This window comes from Anolis carolinensis, chromosome 1 (genome assembly GCF_035594765.1).
Source record: "Anolis carolinensis isolate JA03-04 chromosome 1, rAnoCar3.1.pri, whole genome shotgun sequence".
NCBI classification, from domain to species: domain Eukaryota; kingdom Metazoa; phylum Chordata; class Lepidosauria; order Squamata; family Dactyloidae; genus Anolis; species Anolis carolinensis.
The window spans coordinates 312,119,777-312,140,353 of NC_085841.1; the positions used below are offsets into that span (position 1 = coordinate 312,119,777).

The 20,577-nt window shown below is 40.1% G+C and overlaps 1 protein-coding gene across 3 annotated transcripts in view; it reads right to left on the minus strand.

Annotated features, from left to right (window-relative positions):
• The window catches only part of mapkbp1 (mitogen-activated protein kinase binding protein 1), a 141,726-nt gene that overhangs the window by 37,434 nt on the left and 83,715 nt on the right, over window positions 1-20,577 (minus strand). For 2 of the 3 annotated variants that reach the window (XM_062968150.1, XM_062968149.1), the window contains exons 6-11: window positions 13,768-13,938; window positions 8,144-8,281; window positions 6,834-7,016; window positions 5,289-5,306; window positions 4,449-4,609; window positions 559-748 (exon numbers count right to left, since the gene is read on the minus strand). In XM_062968150.1, coding sequence (XP_062824220.1) covers window positions 559-748; window positions 4,449-4,609; window positions 5,289-5,306; window positions 6,834-7,016; window positions 8,144-8,281; window positions 13,768-13,938 — 861 coding nt within the window. The remainder of the gene's footprint in view (window positions 1-558; window positions 749-4,448; window positions 4,610-5,288; window positions 5,307-6,833; window positions 7,017-8,143; window positions 8,282-13,767; window positions 13,939-20,577) is intronic. The other variant, XM_008104288.3, reaches the window with a different exon arrangement.

Genomic DNA, 20,577 nt, shown 5'->3' on the forward strand with positions numbered 1-20,577 from the left:
ATTGGATATTGAACTATTATCCATAGAAACTGTACACAGCCTTTGCAACCAGCAAGGCTATGACTAGAGGCAAAAAAAAATTGCCAGTGGTACAATTCATATTGCTACAGGCAAGGATTCATTGAAAAAGCAGCTGTACTGAAATTATCAACAGGGTATGGCTTTGCTTGGTGACTGGTCTTACCCTGTACACCATTTCCAGCCATCTGAACAGGCACACTGCTTTCCCCCACTCCTGTACCTCTTCTATCTCCCCTCTGGCTTCCTGCACTACTTTCAACTCTCATGAGTTCAGACTGTCCTTTACTACAGATGTAAAATACCGCTTCCTCCTGTAGCCTGAGCCCAAGTATGCAGGGGAAGCACACCGACAAAAAAGGAACAAATATTGTTTGGGGAATCTGGTCAAAGTAAAAATTACCACCTCTTGTTTACAAACGCTTACACTTTCTAACCAAATAACAATGATTATTGAGAAACACTCTCATCAGGTCTGCTCTAACACAGCTCTCTCCCCCATGGCCACCACACACCCAAGACTGCTTCACTTTTAGTTACCTCAATATTCCAGACACACGAGGAATGATATAAGGCAGAATAAACCTTGCCCACTTTCTTGGGGTCCTTGACATCCCACACATACAAGCTGTGATCGTTGTAAACACATGACAACCACTGGTTGTTGGGGTCAAAAGTCAAGGCAATGGTATCTGGATACTTGGCATCGGTCACATTAGAAAACAGTCGGCTGTGAATTGATAGCACAATGGTTAATTGTTATACAGTCAATTGATTTATTAGGAAGTAAAGGGAATTGACAAAGTAATATCAGAAAGGGCAAGAATGCCTGTCTGCTTTGGCAACTACCAACTACTTCCAATGACACAAATTGATATAGTTATTTGCAGTAATAAAAACACTTAATGGGTAACAGCTTACTGTAAATTGTATAACAGGTGGAGAAATGTTGGTCCTCCAGATGTTTGGCATACAACTCATAATCCTTTACCACTAGATAAGCTCAGTGGAGTTGATGAGCTGAATGGCAAAACATCTGTAGGGCTAAAGCTTCCCCACCCCTGTTGTAACACAGGTCACTCTTGTTATCATCATAGTTCAAACAGGGTGGAGGGCTAAGAGCATACAGCTGGCCTACGGATTGCATACTGAGTTCATGACAGTTGACATTCACATTGGGACTCTAATCTCCTTGTACAAAAAAAGACAGGCTTTAGATCCTAAGTAAATTCTAGTTGAATCTTTGATCAAGCCCAGTTCCTATGGCATTATGCTCCTCTGCAGAAAGGTGATGACATCCCATATTGGAGCCCCATTCTAGAAATGAATGTGAGCTTTCAAATTATGATGAATGTAGTTAACATTGTAACAAAGGAATTCTTGTATAACTTTAATTTCTCCCTAGTGCTCTGACTGATGCTGCCCTGATAAAAAGCCTCATAACCTTTCACTGAATGTTCGAATAAACCATGTTATCTAGACAAAAAGATTGGCACATGGAGTTAAAAATAAATACATACTTTTGTAATCCTGGAGAGCTTTTTGTTCTATTTTACAGGAGACATGCCAGAAACGAAAGGAACAATACAACTTTCTCTCCAGCTAAAGCCATCAAGTATGGCAAGTTTTGAAGCATTTTTCTTCCCCAACTAGTCTGCAATCACCTTGCCTCTCTTTTTCTGTTACTACAAAACATCACTTTCCTTCTCTCATTTTATGCCATAAAAATAGACAACCCAGCCTATCATTGTGTCTGTCCTACTTCATAGATGTTTAAGAAATCAAATCACTCACAAACCCATTGTTTTCTGGCCAGTGACCTGATACATACACATGCTAAAGCCAATTCAACAAGCCTTTTCAGAACAGTGGCCTGCTCATACACATGAAGGGGAGGGGAAATTTTAATAAATGTTTACATGACCCAGGGACAATATGGTGGAGATGCTAGATCTTAGGACACCAGTAATTGATAAACATAAACAGTAACCCAGTGTTGTCCTTTACCTAAAGATCTCTAATAATTTCTTTGACTGTTAGCCTTCTAACAGTAACGCAGACAGGATAATGGAACAAACCCCATGCCTTGCCCTTATACTTCCTTCCCCAGCTCACTTCAGACTGCCCATTCTTTGCTCTGTGTAGGGAATTATCTGCTTGGATTTTAATGTATTTGTCCATTATTTTATTTTGTGTACTGTTGGAATGTTTTAAGTTTATGTTAAATATGTTGTTGTTGTTCGGGCTTGTCCCTGTTGTGAGCCGCCCCGAGTCCCTTCGGGGAGATGGGGTGGGATATATATATATATATATATATATATATATATATATATATATATATATATATATAAAGTTTATTATTAGGGAATTATCCTTGCATTTCCACAGTATTTATTGATCTCTGTAAACAGAGACAAAGACTATCTTTCTTCCTCATTAACAGCGCCCTTGACCTTTATAGGTATCTCACTCTTTTTATGGCTTCATCCTCATGGATAGGGCAGAACATTGCTCATAAGGCAGGGTTCTTAAGCTAATAATTCCTGGTCCAAATTTGCATTCCCCAAAACCTTTCTCTGTGTTTCTCATAGTGGGATAATTCTACTCACCTCACAGATTTTTTGTGCAAAGACATTTTTTGTGTTCATGTATGTATGTATGTATACATGGGCAAAACCACAGGGAACAAACTCAAGGCCAAAAGCAAAAGTTCGTTGGATCTTTCCTCCTGCATACCCACTGTATGTTTAGTGCATGAAATATCATTATAATGAATGTATTGTACAGTTTAGCATGTGGTATTTAATAATACATTCACTAAGAACTATGGAATCAATACTAATTCACTAAACAAGCTTACTTAAGCACTTTATTAGAACTAAGATCGTATATCACACTCTGCACTTGCCCTATAAGCCTTATATATCACCTGTCACATCAGCACTTTTAATCTTGTACCCATTACTCTGGCCCGGCCCAGTTTTATTGTGTTTTAGCGTATTGTTTATTGCTTGTTGTTTATACTGTTTTAATTGTTTTTAATTTGCCTTTTGTTTTGTATTGTTATATTGTGTGTTGAGGCCTTGGCCTTTGTAAGCCGCATTGAGTCCTTCGGGAGATGCTAGCGGGGTACAAATAAAGTTTAATAATAATAATAATAATAATAATAATAATAATAATAATAATAATACTTTTATGAAATAGAAAATAGAAAAGAAATATTTTATGATCTTAGGGAATGATAAATCATAAATAATTACATCGAGAGAAAAGCAGACTAGCAACAGGGCATAGCATCACCCACTACATCTTTAAAAAGCAGCTAAATATACAGAATAATGGGATATCAGAGACTGAAGGGAAACTATTCAAAATCAACAGGGTGGGGCACCTGAAGGGGTCACATTTTAAGAATTGGCAGACCAAATAATGTAACAGAGATTGTATTGAAAGCTAACTAATTCATTATGCTAGGTTCTGTCACGAGTACACAAAAAGTGCATTACATGAATTAGTTATAATAACAACTGCATGATTTCCACTTCCTTTAAAGTGAAAAAACATTCATGTAGCTATTACTTCAATAGCTTCCAAGTTTTAGAACCATGTGATTTTTTTGCTGCTTGGAAAGAAATGACAAGCATTTTTCTTTTTAAAGAAGAGTCAGCATACAATGTTTCCTTGATCAAGTGTTCCAACAGCAAGAGGTTTAGAAGTAAAACACAGAGATTTCATGTTCTGAGTTTAGTTTCCCACTTCAAACTGATCGAATTTCAAGATATCACTGTCACTAGTTGTTCATGCTGTGTTCTCAGTAAACATTTGGCTAAACATGAGAAAAGTACAATCCAACAATCAAAAATAAAATTAAATGAGAGAGAAAAGGAACAACTTTAGGAGAAAGAGGCAAAAATTCCCAAGTCAGCTCAAACCGCATGACTGTTGAGGCTATTAAAGCATGAAGCTGTCATTTATCCTAGTACCTTCTATGCCCAACTGTCTCAACCTGGCATCCTTAACATGTGATAGACCAACTATGATTGTCATAGCCATTAGCCATGCTAGCTGAGGGTGATGGGAACTGCAGTTCTGCATATCTATACAACACTAGATTTGGGATGACTGGTCATTGCAGACTGACAAAAAACCTTTGCAGTAAAGAGATATTTCACATCTCTGACGTTTGACTTGCACATAACAGGAATATGCTTTGCTGCTGAGCTATGGGACCTCTTGGATAAAATAAGAGATTGAACAACATTTCAAGAATCTCAGGGAATTCTGGGAGTTAAAGTCCAAAACATAACTTTTCCAAGCTATAAAAAACAGGGCCAAAAATATAAAGACATACACTATTTGAAGACATCATGAAAAACAGAAACCTACAGATATTTGCAATGTGAAGAATGTCTCCAAGCTTTTTTTCCTACCTGGCCTCTGTGACGCTGGCAATGTCTGTCCCAAGGAAGTGTGGTTTTGGGAGTGTGGTCACGAAGTGAAGGTTGGAAGGGTTAAAAATCCGTACAGTGCCATCCGCACAGCCACAGAAGATGTAATCATGGTTCACAGAAATGCAGTTGGCCACAGTAGTCTAAGGGTCAAGATAATGAAATGAGCAACATTGTTCCCAAAGGCACAAGGAAATAAGGCAACAAAAGTCAGGAAGAAGTAAAGGAGGAAAAGGAGAAAACATAAAGTGGATGAAATGAAGCCACCTAATGAAAGGAAGAGTTTAAAAGTCCTTTCTAAGCCGATTTTTCTCAAATGACAGTTTCTTATAACTTTTATTATGCCATTATTAGCATTCTTTCTGTTTCCGTTGTTTAGGCTGTGAGTTACACTGCATGCATATGCTGTCAAAACAATACCAACCCATGCCCAAGGGGAGAGATATCAATAGATGAGGTTTAAAAGTACCCCCACTAAAAATATTTAGAAACAAAGCTCAAAGTCACATAAAAGCATCCCAACTGCTAATGAGTTCTGATCTATAGTGGTTATAGGGAGGGAGGAAACTAGGTGGCATTGGAGTACAAAAAGAAGGACATCGCTGATTGATTGTGACATTTGACATTGCAACATTATAGGTTGCACACAAAATAATTATTTTACAATATTTTATCCAGAGAGTAAGCTGAACATTAGTCCTGCCGAAATGCAGCCCTATTCCTTGTTCATTTAAACTCTACTGTAATTTGCAAGACAAATGATGACAATGGAAGGCGCAATGAGAAGTGATGTGCTGAAGTCATGACTTTATTGTGACTTACTGTGAAGCTGTCTGTATTCTAAGTAAAAGATAAGAGGTGATTTCAGTGCAGAAAGGAATAGAAAGAAGAAAGAGACAGACATTCAGCACAGAGAATTGCAGTTGTGCTTTGTTTTGTTTTTAATCCCTACCAACATTTGAAACGGCAGAAAAAAAATTCAGTCTGGCACAGAAAAAGTAGCCTTGGGACATATGTAGAAAATTAATGTCACTAGGAAACTACATGGAGTCAATTAACATCAGCTGGCTCAATGAGAGGATGTAGACCTCAGCATAGCTTTGGTTCATCTATCACCCTCCCCTTATAAATTTGAAACCTGGTACCAATAAAGCAAGGCTGGATGAAATAACCATTCTGAAATTACTTCAGGAGTTAAATAACATTAAGGTTTTATAAACAAGTTGCTTTTATTTCAAGAAAAAATGCAGTAATATCCTGCTGAAACAGCTGTTTCAGACAACAGTCATGAAATATTTATAAGGTTCCCTTGGCCACAGTCAGAAACCCATTTAGGACAATGTCATGCCTTCATGATGGAAACTTTAAAGCAAGGGTGGGCAAAGCATGCCCTATAGGCCACGTGGGATCCCCCACTAAAGACCTCTCCTACTCTATGCCCATTCCCCCAGTTCTTTTAAAATGGGGAGGGGAGTGATTTTCAGGTTTGGTGTTTTTTTTATCCCTGAATGGGCCCAAATTGCCTAAAATGTAACATTTTCCCCCTAGCACTGCAAAGTCACCCACACCTCTCCAAAACACCAAAAGAGAGAAAAAATCACCCAAAATAGTGGCCATCTCTGCTTTAAAGAGTAAAGAATCTCTATGCTTTTGCCCAAATGCTTTATTCTAAAAAAAAAAACAAACCCTAATTTTCAAGATTAAGCAAGTCTCATACCTAAAGCAGATGCAGCAGAGACATACCTATATTTTGAAATCCAAATATGCTCCTTTCACAAGTAAAGTTGAAAGTAGGGATAGATTTATAATGGCCAAAGGGCCATGCATACAGTGAAGAATTACCAAACTCTCTGTGGGAACCTTTCTTCCAGTTCAGGTGTATCTCCCAGTCAATTTCACTCCCAATAGCTACGCTCAACTGGGAAAAGGATGCCTCAGTGTGATAGATGTTAGGGGCAGGACTAGCAGGGCGAAATGTAGGTTCAGTATTCACTGACAACATACTCTCTTAGACCCTCTACTTTGTTTCTATCATTTCACATGCACATAGGGTACATACTTTTCATTTTATTTCTTTACATTTTTGCTTACTGCTTATTTTATTTCACATCAAGGCTTCCTGGGTAGGCTCCCATTAGTGCCGTGGCCAGACATGGCCATTCTAATTTCATTCCCAACAAGCTGCATCATGTTCCTTTAGATCAGAGCTTGGAAATGTTACATTGATGGAGAACAATTTTCAGAATTTTTTGGCGATGAAGTCTGAGAATCGTAGTTAAAATGTTTTTGAGTTCTGCTCAGTTCTTGGAACACCCCTATCCACACCCTCAGCAAACAGAGGTCCAAGAAGACAGATTCAGAACTTACCCTCAACTCTACCCACTTGTCCAGCAACCTCTTTTCATTGAATTCACAAAGGAGACCTGAAGATGTGATACAGAAAGTGCTGTCGGCTTTTTTACCCCTCCCACATGCTACATCTGTGAAGAAGTTGTTCCTCAGTTCTCCAAGCAAACCAGAACGCCCGAGCAGGGGAACTGTTGCATTCACCTGGCAAAAAAGAGCAATATGTTAAGACTGCTGTGTCTGATAATCACAAATTGTTTGATGAGAACTACTCAGACACAACCACTGAAGCTAGCAGAAATGTTAGAGGAGAACACACTTTTTTCTTTACTGGTAATTTCTATACACAAGGAAACAGCCTTAGGCATAAGACAAAGTCAAGTAGGTATGTTTTAGGTCAGAGTAGGTTGAATTATTTGTCCTGGTCCAGTGTTTATGGCATTGAATGTTTGCCAATATTTGTTGTTAACTGTCCTGGGTTGCTTCAGAGATGGGGGAGATATAAAGTTTTTATTATTACTATTTTGGAAGCAACCTGTTATTGCTCTTGATTGTTCTTACCCAACACCTATATCTCCCTCCCAAAATTTTGTGCTCTTCAGGTGTGCTGAACTACAGTTTTAAGAAAGACTGGGACTCACTTATTATTTTCTTACAGCAAAGATGGGAGAAACTTCAACTATCACTTTTCTGATTTAGAAGAGTGTTATAAAAAGTAGAAGGAAGGCTACATAGTGATATTTTAAGGGAGCAGAAAATAAGAAGTAAAAGATCAACAGCAACAAATGTTGTTATAAATTTAGTATGTATTTGTGTGTGTTTGTATAGGTTAGAATGTTGTTTTAAATGTGATTCTGTTAGTTATTCTAGTCTAGTTTTATATACAAGGAAAACACAAGTTTTTGTTTTGTTATTTATGAGAGATACTGTTCTTGCTTTTTGTATTTTTTTCCTGCATCTGTTTCTGTATGTTTGTATTTCTGTACTTTTGAATAAAGATTATATATTAAAGAAAATAAATATTAAAGGGAGAAACACTTTGTTTTGTTGCTGGCCAGTTCTACAAAGAAGGGTAGCAATGAATTAACTGCCCAGCACCTTCTGAAGTAACAAGGAAGCAGCCATGTTGGAAGCAATGTTAGTGCTCTTGATGGTTCTTCCCCAGTACCTATATCAACCTCTCACAATCTTGTGCCCTTTGGATGTGTTGGACTACAATTTCTACCAGGGCTCAATGGCTATCATGGCTGGGTATTACGGTACATAAATGAAGGGCACCAGCATTCAGAAAGCTGACCAGCAAATGTACAGGTTCTCACCATATGTCTTACCTTTGAAGTTTTACTATCATCCAGGTACCAAAATTTGATGTGTCGGTTTCCAGCTGTGACAAAATAGCTGCAGTCCTCAGAGAAAGAAACAGCTGTCACTTTGCTTGAGACCTTATTGGCTGCCACTACAATGTTTTTCTGGAGAAGCAAAAGAAAAAGAGATTTCACCTGAATATTGGGAAGAACATCCTGATGATAAGAGCTGTTTAACAGTGGGATAGGCTACATAGGAGTGTGGTGGAGTCTCCTTCACTAGAAGTTTTTAAACAGAGACTAGATGGCAGAACAGGGTTAGACTGGGTGGTCTTTGTGGCTTCTTCCAATTATATGATTCTACATCCAAACAAGTCAACCCTCTTGCTAAATTAAGAGGTTCCACCTGTAAGTGTAAGCTATTACAAACAAATCAAACTCATACCCTACTTATGAATCTAAGGTGCTAAGAGAAAAGAAGGGAGAGAAGCATATCCTCTTCTCCCAGCTTAACATGTTCAGTGTGCTTCCTATTAAAAACTTTGTAAAGATATGCAACTATGACGTCTGCTTTTCACAGGGTTCCTCTTTATTCACAAATAATTAATATATGCTTAAGGACTGTGCAGACATACTTGTCTCTAAACAGCCTACAAACATCCATGTTGTGGCAAACATTTCCTCTGTCTTTGTTCAGCAGTCTCATTCCAATTATTCATCATAACTAATTCTTTTGAAATAATGTTGAAAGGAGAGGAAATTTTCAGAGAAATCCTCAGGAGCAGAGTCTGACTTCCTGAATTTCCCTTGCCAAAGAGGAGGGAAAAATCTGTCTTTTATCACATCATTTCTCCAACATCCAGCAGCCTTTCTGGCTCCTTGTAATTCAGTTGATGCCCATGAGTAAATCTGTCCATCCATAACAAATGTGGCAACAATAATGACATTTGTACGTTTTAAAATGTTTTTATATGTGTGCTCTTACAAATTTATTCAACTGAAGAGAAATGAAAATATAAACATGATTCCAGAGGCTGGGTCATATCTGGATTATCTAGAAGCCGTACCAATAAAAGTGTTTATACTGTAATGTGCTGTTTTTTTTGTTGGATATTTAATCTGCTTTCCATTAAAATCAATTTACCAAAATTGAAGGCCATGAATAATTGCTACCCAATAGGGTTTTTTTTTTTCAGTCCAAGAAGCAGAGGGAACAAGGAAGGTTGCAGGATGATAGAAAGATGAGTAACTGGAAAAATTGCATACAACACCCCCAGCCAGCTTCTGGCAAGCTCAAAAACACCACCAAAAGACATTCAAATTGCAATATAAAGTGCTTTGAAAAAGGTCTCATGAGAAAATAAAATATTCAGGAAACTGAAGAGCAGATTTTGATACAGTACTAATTCCATTTCTTCTCCAATGGAAGACACTTCTCTATTACTACTTGAACATCACTTATCCCAAATTCCAAATTCCAAAACTGTCCACATTGGTGGCTGAAGTAGTGATACCTTTGCTGTCTTATAGGCCCATAAACTTTGCTTCACAAACAATTTTTATAATATTTTGTATAAAATTCTCTCCAGGCTATAAGGTGTATATGAAACATAGATGAATTTTGTATTTAGACTTGGATCCTATCCTCAAAATAACTCATTATGTACAGATACATAATTACATGTTATCCAAAATCCAAAGCACTCTGGCCTGAAGTTTTCTAGATATAGAATGCTCAACCTATACCAGAAAACCTGCAGCAGGGATTACAAATAAGGAGAAGGAATCTGAGTTAAAAATACACCCACAACTGTCTTTTAGAAATGTAATATTTGGTAGACACCAGAGAAATAACAGAATCCAGAAGAATGCAAGTACTCTTGAAAAGAAGGGGAGAAAATCTTTTTCAGAGTGTGCTGTAACAACTTCTACACACATAGGTGTATATACATATAATGGGCTCAAATTTCATATAGCTACACTATGGCCACTTACACTGCAACTACTATTGCTCCTTGCAATTGTAGCACAAAAAGCTAAACAATTTATTTATTTATTATTTGTGGTATTTTTATATCGCCCTTCTCAACCCCAAAGGGGACTCAGGGCAGTTCACAGTGTTCACAATTCAATGCCCTCGATAAAAAAACAATATAAATCATTTCTAAAATCCAAATGAATAAAACTAGCTACACTACAACCTCTGCTAATGCTGAACAGCTCTTTTGGAAAACTACATTTGAAGACTTTCCCCAAAATACTACTACTTAGTCTGGTATTATTCTCCATATACAGGAGCAAGAATTTTGAGAGGTCATGTCTTTATAGCTCTAACTCATGCTGAAAAGGCCATAGCCTTGCAGGGATCAACAGGAGCGGTGTGGACTTCATCATCTATCACACCAATAATCCAGCCCAGGGGGGAAATCTGAACATATATTCTGGTTTTTAGGATCACAAAAGTGAACTGCATTTCTGAGAATAATTCATTAGAATTTGGACACACATAGATTAATATGGACAGATGAGAAACAGTAAAACAGTGGAAGAAACTAAATTGTCCTTGAACACAAATGACATAAGAGTGGACTATACAGTAGGTTATAAATATAAACATGCTGCTTCTTCAAACTGGGATTTTAGTTCTATGAATAAAAGGATGATGAGAATAAAGTGCAAGATTGTTCTTTAACAAGTTTTACAGAAAATGAGTCATTCCATACTGTGTCAGCCTCCTCTTGGCATAAGGGGCATTGGGGTCTTGAACCTTCCCATGTTGACTTGGGGACACAATATCACAATCTACCACAACCATACTCTACAAAGAAGCAACCTAATACTATCAGTTAAGCAAATACATTATCCTTTTAGCCTCTCTTTGCACTAACCATATTTATGTATGAATTCCCACATGTAACTTTAACAAACAAACAGATGCAAAACTGAAAACATTTCAAATCTTTGCCAGGAAATAAACTATACTTGTGTTTAAACAAAATTGCCTGTTTATTTGGAGTTCTGATCAAAGGAATCAAAGAAATCTCTCTCCCTGGAGAAGTTTCTACAGTTAAAACTAACAGCCACTGAAGGGTTTTTTGGGGGTATCTCAGGGAACACTCTTTTTAAAAAAACAAAACAAAGGGGGGTCAGGAAAAATAAACAATTCTTTTGTTGCAAATGCAAATAATTATCCTTTTACATCTCAAAGAGGTCTCAGTAAAAAGAAGAACATGTAACACTTGCTTCAGACATAAAATATCAGAGATTCCTTCTGACATGGAAGTCAAAATACAGGAAGCAAGCTTCTGCATCAGAAAAGAGGAAGTCCATAGCTCAGCAGTGTAGCACACAAACCATATGTACTGCTGCAAGTGGAGGGATCAAATTTCACTCCCTACCATCCTTGCTGTTCTGCAGGGTGACCCAAAAGTCACTATACAGAGAGAAAACAAGAAATTATAGCTGAATGTACTGAATGTGAAATTTTACAAAATAATATCCACGAAGTCTTCTCCCCCACATATTAATATAAATATAATATATGAGTTTGTTCATTTTTTCCTATATATGGAGACTAATGGGAAACACTGTAGAACCCCACAGTCAATCAATGCAGACCATCTAAAGTAGTTGGTTCAATATATTTTCAGTTTTATGAAGGTGGCAAATCTATATATATAAAAGAGTGATGGCATCACGGCGATTCACAAAACAACAAAAGTACAGGCCCCCCAACCTCAAAATTTGACAACACAACCCATCATCCACGCCTCAAGGTTGATACAACAAAAAGAAAAGAAAAATAAAGTCCTAATTAGAGGGAGAGCAATAATTATTTTTATCCAATTGCTGCCAGTTTAGAGGGCTAATCTCTGCCCACTTGGTTGCCTAGAAACCAAGGGACAGCCAGGTTTCAGTTAGGGGACAGGCAGATTTAGGCCTCACTTAGACTTCTTCCACAGATTATCTAATTTACACTGGATTATATGGCAGTGTAGACTCAAGGCCCTTCAACACAGCTATATAACCCATTTATAATCTTATATTATCTGCTTTGCACTGGATTATCTTGACTCCACACTACCATATAATCCACTTCAGTGTGCATTTTATACAGCTGTGAAGAAGGAGCCTCATATAATCCAGTTCTGAGCACATAATATAAGATTAGAAATATACAGTAGAGTCTCACTTATCCAACACTCGCTTATCCAATGTTCTGGATTATCCAACGCATTTTTGTAGTCAATGCTTTCAATATATCGTGATATTTTGGTGCTAAATTCATAAATACAGTAATTACTATATAGCATTACTGTGTACTGAACTACTTTTTCTGACAAATTTGTTGTCTAACATGTTTTGGTACATAAAATATCGCAAACAACACCACTCTGAAAACAAGGGAATTCCAGACAGGAAACAATCAGGGCCAGCTAACACCTCCCAACAAAAAATTCACTCAGGGAGGAAACAGCCAGGCTTTAAAGCTACAAGGCCATTACATCCTAATCATTTTTCCTAATTGCAGCATTCATACTTGCCTCCAACAAACAAAAAAAACCCAATCAGAAATATTGTATATTCACTACCTTTAGGAAATAATATCTCCTGATGGCACAGCATGTTAAAGCGCTGAGCTGCTGAACTTCTGGACTGAAAGGCCACAGGTTTGAATTGGGGGAGCGGAGAGAGCCCCCACTGTTAGCCCCAGCTTCTGCCAACCCAGAAGTTCAAAAACATGCAAATGTGAGTGCAATAGGTACTGCTCCGGCGGGAAGGTAACACCGCTCCATGCAGTCATTCCACATGACCTTGGAGGAGTCTACGGACAACGCCGGCTCTTCGGCTTAGAAATGGAGATGAGCACCAACCCCCAGAGTCAAACACAACTGGACTTAATGTCAGGGGAAAACCTTTACCCTTGACCTTAACTAACACCAATTCCTCAATACTTTATTTCCCATACCACCATACTTCGCCACAGCAACGCGTGGCCGGGCACAGCTAGTATATTATATTGTCAGTGTATTAAATCCATATAATGCAGTTATATGGCCGTGGAGATCTATCCTCAATGGGAAGATGAAATAAACAGCTTCCAGTCTCACTGAGGGTGCATCTACATTATGGAATGGATGCAGTTTGGCACTACTTGAACTGCTATGGCTCACTACTATGGAATCTTGGGAGTTGTAGTTTGGTGCGGCCCCAGGACTATTTAGTAGGGAAGGCTAAAGATCTTGCAAAACTACAGCTCCCAGGAATCCATAACATATTGAACCATGGCAGTTCTAACGGTGTCAAACTGCATTCATTCTGCCTCATCACACCAGAGCATGGATCCACTTTAAATCCGGTTTCTGCCTTCCGCAGAGTTCTGGGGTTTGTAGTTTGGTGAGGCCCAAGATCTGTCTGGCTGAGCTGTTTAAAGCCCCCTCCCTAAAGTGGATTTAAAGTGGATCCAAGCTCTAGTTACATATAAGAAGGAAAATCCACAGATGATTTAGCATACTCAGTGGACTTGAAATGATGCCTGACTGCCAGAGGGTAGAAATTGAGGGTATACTATAAGAAGATATGGCAGGCTTGCACCCTAATTACTGCATCCCACCCTGCTTATGCCAACAAGAATCTAGTTACAGTTTTACCTTCCATGACCAAACATTGACTATCATGTCATGCTGGTAACCCACTGAGACGATGTACTTAGAGCTCGGGGAAAACGCCACGCAGGCCACTCCATATTTGTGTTCTTGAAGCTCAGCCACTTGGGTCCGTTCGGCAACATCCCACACACGAACAGCAGGCATGTGCCCGCTCTGCAAAGAAAAAAAGAGAAACACCAAGAGCAGCGATTACTCAAAAGTCAGCTGCAACACCCTCCACCTACACACACACCTGTTAGCTTCTATCAAGTGGGCAAGATAAGCCAGGTATGCCAATTTTCATGCATTAATTTTCAGCTAAATGTAACAAAAGATTGAGAAAATACACAGTGTGAACTGGCAGTACTAAATCCAAGTGGGCCTGTTACGATAAATGAAAGTTAGAAAATCTGTAGGAAGGAAAGTAAGCAGGGGTGGTTCAACTGCAAGGCAAATTAGGCAGTTACCGAAGGCGCCAATCTCAATGGGGTGCAGTTGAGGTGCTTACGCATGTGCGCGCACCCCCCACCTCCTCCTCCCAGGTGCCGTTGTCGCTTCGGCTTCCTCCCCCTCTCCTCTCCTCCTCCCCACGTGCGTGGCATGGACACACAGCAGAAATCACTGCCACCAAGAGGAGGAGGAGGCGGAATAGGCTTGGATAAAGCAGGGGAAGGAGAGGAAGGCCGCGCCTGGGCCTCCCTCCTGATCCTCTGCTCAGGTGTGGCCTTCTCCTTCTGCTGCTTTGTTCCTGCCGCCTCCGCGGCCTGGGCCTGCCTTCGGGCCTTTGCGCATGGGCTCGCCTCCGGGGCCGGGCCTGCCTTAACCCACACCTATGGCAGGCATCCTCAGAGGTTGTGAGGTCTGTTGTAAGCTAGGTAAGTGAGGTTTATATATCTGTGGGAAGTCCAGGGTGGGAGAAAGAGCTATTGTCTGTTTGAGGTTAGTGTGAATGTTGCAATTGGCCATCTTGATTAGCATTTAATGGCCTTACAGATTCAAAGCCTGGCTGCTTCCTCCCTGGGGGCATCCTTGGTTGGGAGGTGTTAGCTGACCCTGATTGTTTCCTGTCTGGATTTCCCCTGTTTTCAGGGTGTTGTTCTTTATTTACCGTCCTGATTTTAGAGGGTTTTTTTTAATACTGGGGGCCAGATTCCCTTTCCGTGGTCTTTTAATTATCTGCCTTGATATTCTGGATTATATGGCTGTGTGGAAGGACCCTCACTGCTTTTCCACACAGCCATATAACCCAGAATATCAAAGCAGAATAACCCACAATATCTGCCTTGATCTGGTTTATCTGAGTCCACACTGCCATGTAATCCAGTTCAAAGCAGATAATGTGGATTATCTGCCTTGATATTCTGGGTTATGTGGCTGTGTGGGAGGACCCTCAGTGCTCTTCCCACAGCCATATAACCCAGAATATCAAAGCAGAATGACCCACAATATTTGCTTTGAACTGGGTTATCTGAGTCCACACTGCCCTATAGCCCAGTTCAATGTTTGATGCTAAATTCGCAAATATAGTAATTCCTACATAACATTACCATGTATTGAACTGCTTTTTCTATTGATTTGTTGTAAAACATGATGCTTTAGTGCTTAATTTGTAAAATTATAATGTAATTTGATGTTTAATAGGCTTTTCCTTAATCCCTCCTTATTATCCAACATTTTTGCTTATCCAACGCTTTTATTTATTTTCAGTGATTGGTTTGGGGGGGGGGGCAAATTCTGTTAGCTTACACTTGAAAATTACCTAGGGCCGGCCCTGAAAGTAAGTCTTCCATAAAATAATCATGTTACTTTGCAGAGAGCCCTTAAAACTAGGGAGAGGGAGGCTATGCAACTCCTTTCCTTCCGGATATAAAAGAAACTTCCCCTGAAGATGCAAAGTTCGTGGAAATCTGAAACTAAATCCTGCTTATCCCTCTTTGCTGGGCTTTCAGGAAGAAAAGCAGAAAAGCAGAATGACACTCACTCAGTCTATAAACAGAAAAGACAATAGGAGAGCAGATATAATTACTGAAACATTGCCCTTTGGGAGTGAAAAGGGCTTGGACTAACATGAATAGATAAGCATTTTCCAGCTTCGTGCCATCCTGGCCACACTGGATGGCAGCAGGCTGGCCATGGTAGCTGGTGAAGCCCATCGCTTCTGGGTGACATTATGTTGAAAAATGAAGGTCTAAATCAGAACTTGAAAAAGTTTCTTTTTGGACCGTAACACTAATAACTCTCAAGCTGGCACAGCTACTGGACAGATCAGCAATTTTGATTCTGGAAGATGTTGTCTAAAAAAGGAACTTTTCCAAACTCTAATCTAGATGTTTCACATATTCAGTATTTGTTAGTTGCCATACCTTGTATATTGCCTCCCTCTTCCACACTGGAATTTGCAAGGCCATCTTTTTTTTTAAAACAAGAACCAACAATTTAAGACTGTTGTTTTATAGATTGTCAGTCTAATTCTGCTGAGTCCATGGAATTCCTGGGCTTTTCAATCTACATATCATGATAGACTAAGATACAGGATAGCAAACTCAGATCTGGGTGGGTGGCATGGACATTTTTCTAAATCTTAGTAACAGTCAACACATGATCTTGTACTGATAAGGACAGCCTCAAACACCAGCTTATTGAGATGCCAGAGGAGCATTTAGATGGAATGTGCTTAAGAAGCAAAGAAAAGGCGTTGAGAGCATTATTTATCATTAACTAACAGCCATTACTTATTACTTAAAGATTTTTGATACTTTTTATTTATTTAAAAAAGAATAATCCTTGAGGACATTAAGAACCATTAAGAAATTGAATAAAGTTTTAGGAAAACTTGGTTAGTGACACTAATCTTGAAAGAAGGGCAATAACAATATGCAGTCTTAATTATGAGAACCATGAGTTAAATATAAAGAACAGAGAATGAGATTTAAAAAAAACCTCCCAGAAGAACAGATAACATAGTTAAAAATATTTCATTAGTGAGTATGCTTTTTGTATTAAGACTGAACAATGAACAGCAAGATATTATATCACTCCTAACTGGCTTTGCTAAATCAACACCTTGTTATTGCACTGCATCTGACACAAATCACTTATTTTTAAATGAAATACAGAGAAGTACAGGCAACTATGACTCAACAGCTTCTTCATGATTCACAGGGCCTATAAAAAGGTGACCTACTAATCAACATCTCTATAGCAACCTGACTGAAAAAATCCAACACTTTACCTTTTCTAGCTAGGGTTAACTAAGCCTCTTGACAGCTTGCAGACAAGAAAACCTCTAACAGGGCCGGCCCAACACGGAGGCCACGTGAGGCTGCCGCCTTGGGCGCAGGCCCGGGGGGGGCGCCGTCAGGCGCCCTGGCCCCGCCTCCCACGCTGCGTGAGAGGCGGGGTCAGGGTGAGCTGCACGGGAGGCTCCCGCGCAGCTCAGCCTCGCCGGCCTGGCCTTTTCCAGGGGGCCAGACTGCAGCAAAGGTCCTTACAGGCCGCGATCGCGGCCTGCAAGGACCTTTGCTGCAGTCTGGCCCCCTGGAAAAGGCCAGAGCGCGCTGGAAGGGAGGCAAGGCCCCGTCTGGGCGGAGCCTCACCTCCCGGCCTGAGCGCCCTGGCCCCGCCTCTCACGCAGCGTGAGAGGCGGGGCCAGGATGAGCTGCGTGGGGGGCGGGGCCAGGGTTGGCCCCGCCTCCCGCGCAGCTCAGCTTGCCAGTCTGGCCTTTTCCAGGGGGCCAGACTGCAGCAAAGGTCCTTGCAGGCCGCGATCGTGGACTGCAAGGACCTTTGCTGCAGTCTGGCCCCCTGGAAAAGGCCAGACTGGCAAGCTGAGCTGCGTGGGAGGCGGGACCAACCCTGGCCCCGCCCCCCACGCCCTGGCCCCGCCTCTCACGCAGCGTGAGAGGCGGGGCCAGGGCGACCTGCGTGGGAGGCGGGGCCAACCCTGGCCCCGCCTCCCACGCAGCTCACCCTGGCCCCGCCTCTCACGCAGCCAGGGCGCGGGAGACGGGGCCCGCCGGCGGGGCGCAGGAGGCGGGGGGGCGCAATTTCCCCTCCCCGCTTTATATAAAAAAATATGTCCGGCCGGCCCTGACCTCTTATGCATTGAGAGCTTAAGAATAAAATAATAAAAGTCCACTGTGGCTGGCACAATGGTCTACTTCTCCCCTGACATAACAATCAAACTGACACATTTCAGCAGACATCAACTTCACACATAACCTGGATTATCTCTCATTATTATTATTTTTCTTATTGGAACAGATTTGGAAATAGTTTTCACATTTACTTCAGCCTCCCTAAAAGATGACAATGTATCACTTCAACCTCTGTAGATGTTGAATACTGTATGGCATATTCCAGGTGCTAATATTCTGTGTTCGAGGATATATAGTCATATGTCAACCTCACCTCATATTCCACAAAATTTAAAATTTGTGTCCTTCTAAACAGCCAAACTGACTTTTAAATGCTAACCCAAACATTGGGGGACTCAAGAAGCTACCAAATGTTTTAAATTTCTTTTCAATCTTCTTCCAATTCTCTTAATTTCACCTCTTTTGTCCCTCTTTCCTCGTGTTGAATATGTTTTCATTAAGTTGAATTTGGGTTGCGGGCTATTAAACTTCAAGGTCAAGTTTATTTGCCTCCCCTGTTATCAGTGAGAAAGGAAAAGAAAGGATATTTGAGTTGAAAACAGGGATGTACAAAGTGTGGCCCTCCTTATGTTGTCAGACTGTAACTCACAGCATCTTCAACATTAGCTAGGGCTGTGGAAATCTGCTTCCAACAATATTCAGGGGGCTACATTTTGCCCATGCTTTGTGTAATTTCCCAGAGAAGAGAGGCTTCCTCTGTTTTCAGGATTCATATTGGGACTTTCTGTTCAAAGGCCAAAAAATGGGAGAGGGTGGGGATGACAAATATGTTAGCAACTTGGGACATGCCTTGGAAGTGTGCTATGAATTCCCTTTAATCTGTATCTTCTTGTGTTCGGATTTAGCTAAATTACAGTGAGATTGGAGTGTGGCAAATATACTTAATCAAAAACATAACTGGACCATAACACACTTTAATCTGTTAAGTTACTTGATTAACAATAAATAAAAATAAAATAACTAGTAACCTCGGGAAATGGACATCATGACACTACATGATAAGCCAGGAAACGGTTATAACCCTAGTTTAATAGTTACAAGTAACTTGGTCACAATGATTTCCATTTGCTGGGGAGGACAGTAATAGGAAAAGCTAATTACGCAATTCCAGAGAATTTGGGGACTTCAACTTGGTCCAATTTAGAAATGAGAAACCATCTGCTGAGATTCTTCAGTCTTCACTGTAAGAAGCAAAATCTTCTTATAGTGAACTACATTCAGTTTCTAAAAACTATGCAGTGCTAAATATACAATAGTAGAGCAGTTTGCCTAGGTAGATGATCAATCACTCTTCAAGAAAGTATTTAAACAGACAATGAATAGGCATTTGAAATGGATGCTGTGTCCCATGAAGGAGTTGGGTTTGGTTTAGCACTAAACTCACAAGTGGTGCTTCCTGGACTAGTGCCAGTCTCTGAGCCACTGGCTGATTTTCCTTTGGGAAAGTTCAAGTAAATAATAAAAAAATTGCATCCAATAGGTAGAAATTTAGTGCCAGTTTCTGGCACACTGCAACATCATAATGGCCTGTCCCCATGTCAGACAGCTCTGGTCTAGGTGGCCTGAGTGGTACTTTCCAACCTCACAGTATTGTGAGCAGTGGTAATATCATTCCAAGTCACAGGTGCTGGGGAACAGATATTGTGGGAGATCATCACGACTCAACATGGCCATACATGCAATCTATCAAAGGCATCTATGCACCTATGTTCCAATTTACTCTAACATCCCATTTCCAGCAAAACACTTCTTATATGTTAACCTAGCTACAGACACACAAATCAGACATGCCCTAGCAACCAACTCTGACCCTGACCCATAGCGAACATCTAAAATTTAATTATCATTTGGTTGTGGGTGACATTCCCCCATATTCAATATTTAACATCCAAGGCATTTGAGAGACTATGTGTACAGAGCTTGAAATTAATCAGCCTCAAAGGACATGCATGGCAGTCATCCAACGTGGACAAGAAGAGGACAGTCAACATTTTTGCGGGATTCAGGCATCCAGCAATTCAGGCTTCATAACACATACAGTATGAGCATTGTGTATCTGGTGTGCATTAGAAACTGGATACAGTCATCTTTGTCTTCCCTTTATGCAGCTTTCAAAAGGAGGAAACTTTTTTTGCCAGCAACTAAACCCTGCCAAAACCCACAGGCACCAGCATCTATGTCACTATTTTCAAGGCTTTCTTCCAAATGTGCTTTCCTTTCTTTTAAAAAAGTCATACAGTTAAGGTTGTCTTTTTTTGTATCCCCCGCCCCCGAGTGAAATCCAAGTCAGAAACCAGTAATCAGAAGCTTTTGGTCCTCTTCCTCTATTTCTCCCATGAAGTAAAAAAAAAAAAGACATATACAATGTCCTCAGCTAATTCTCACTTAAAATCTCTTCTCTATGATTTCATCTCTCCAACTGACTGGTCATTAATCTCTCAAAATGATTTCCAAAGGCACAACTATTGAGACAACATGAGCTAGTTTCCTCCTTAAACACTTTAGAAAAATCACAACACATGAAAATTAGAGCTTCTATATTATTATGTATATTTTAATTATTATAATTTTGTTTATAATAAGGTAGAAGTTTGGTCTACCAGTCTGATGCTTACATTCTACCACCGGTGGCCAAAGACAATCACAACAGTCAATA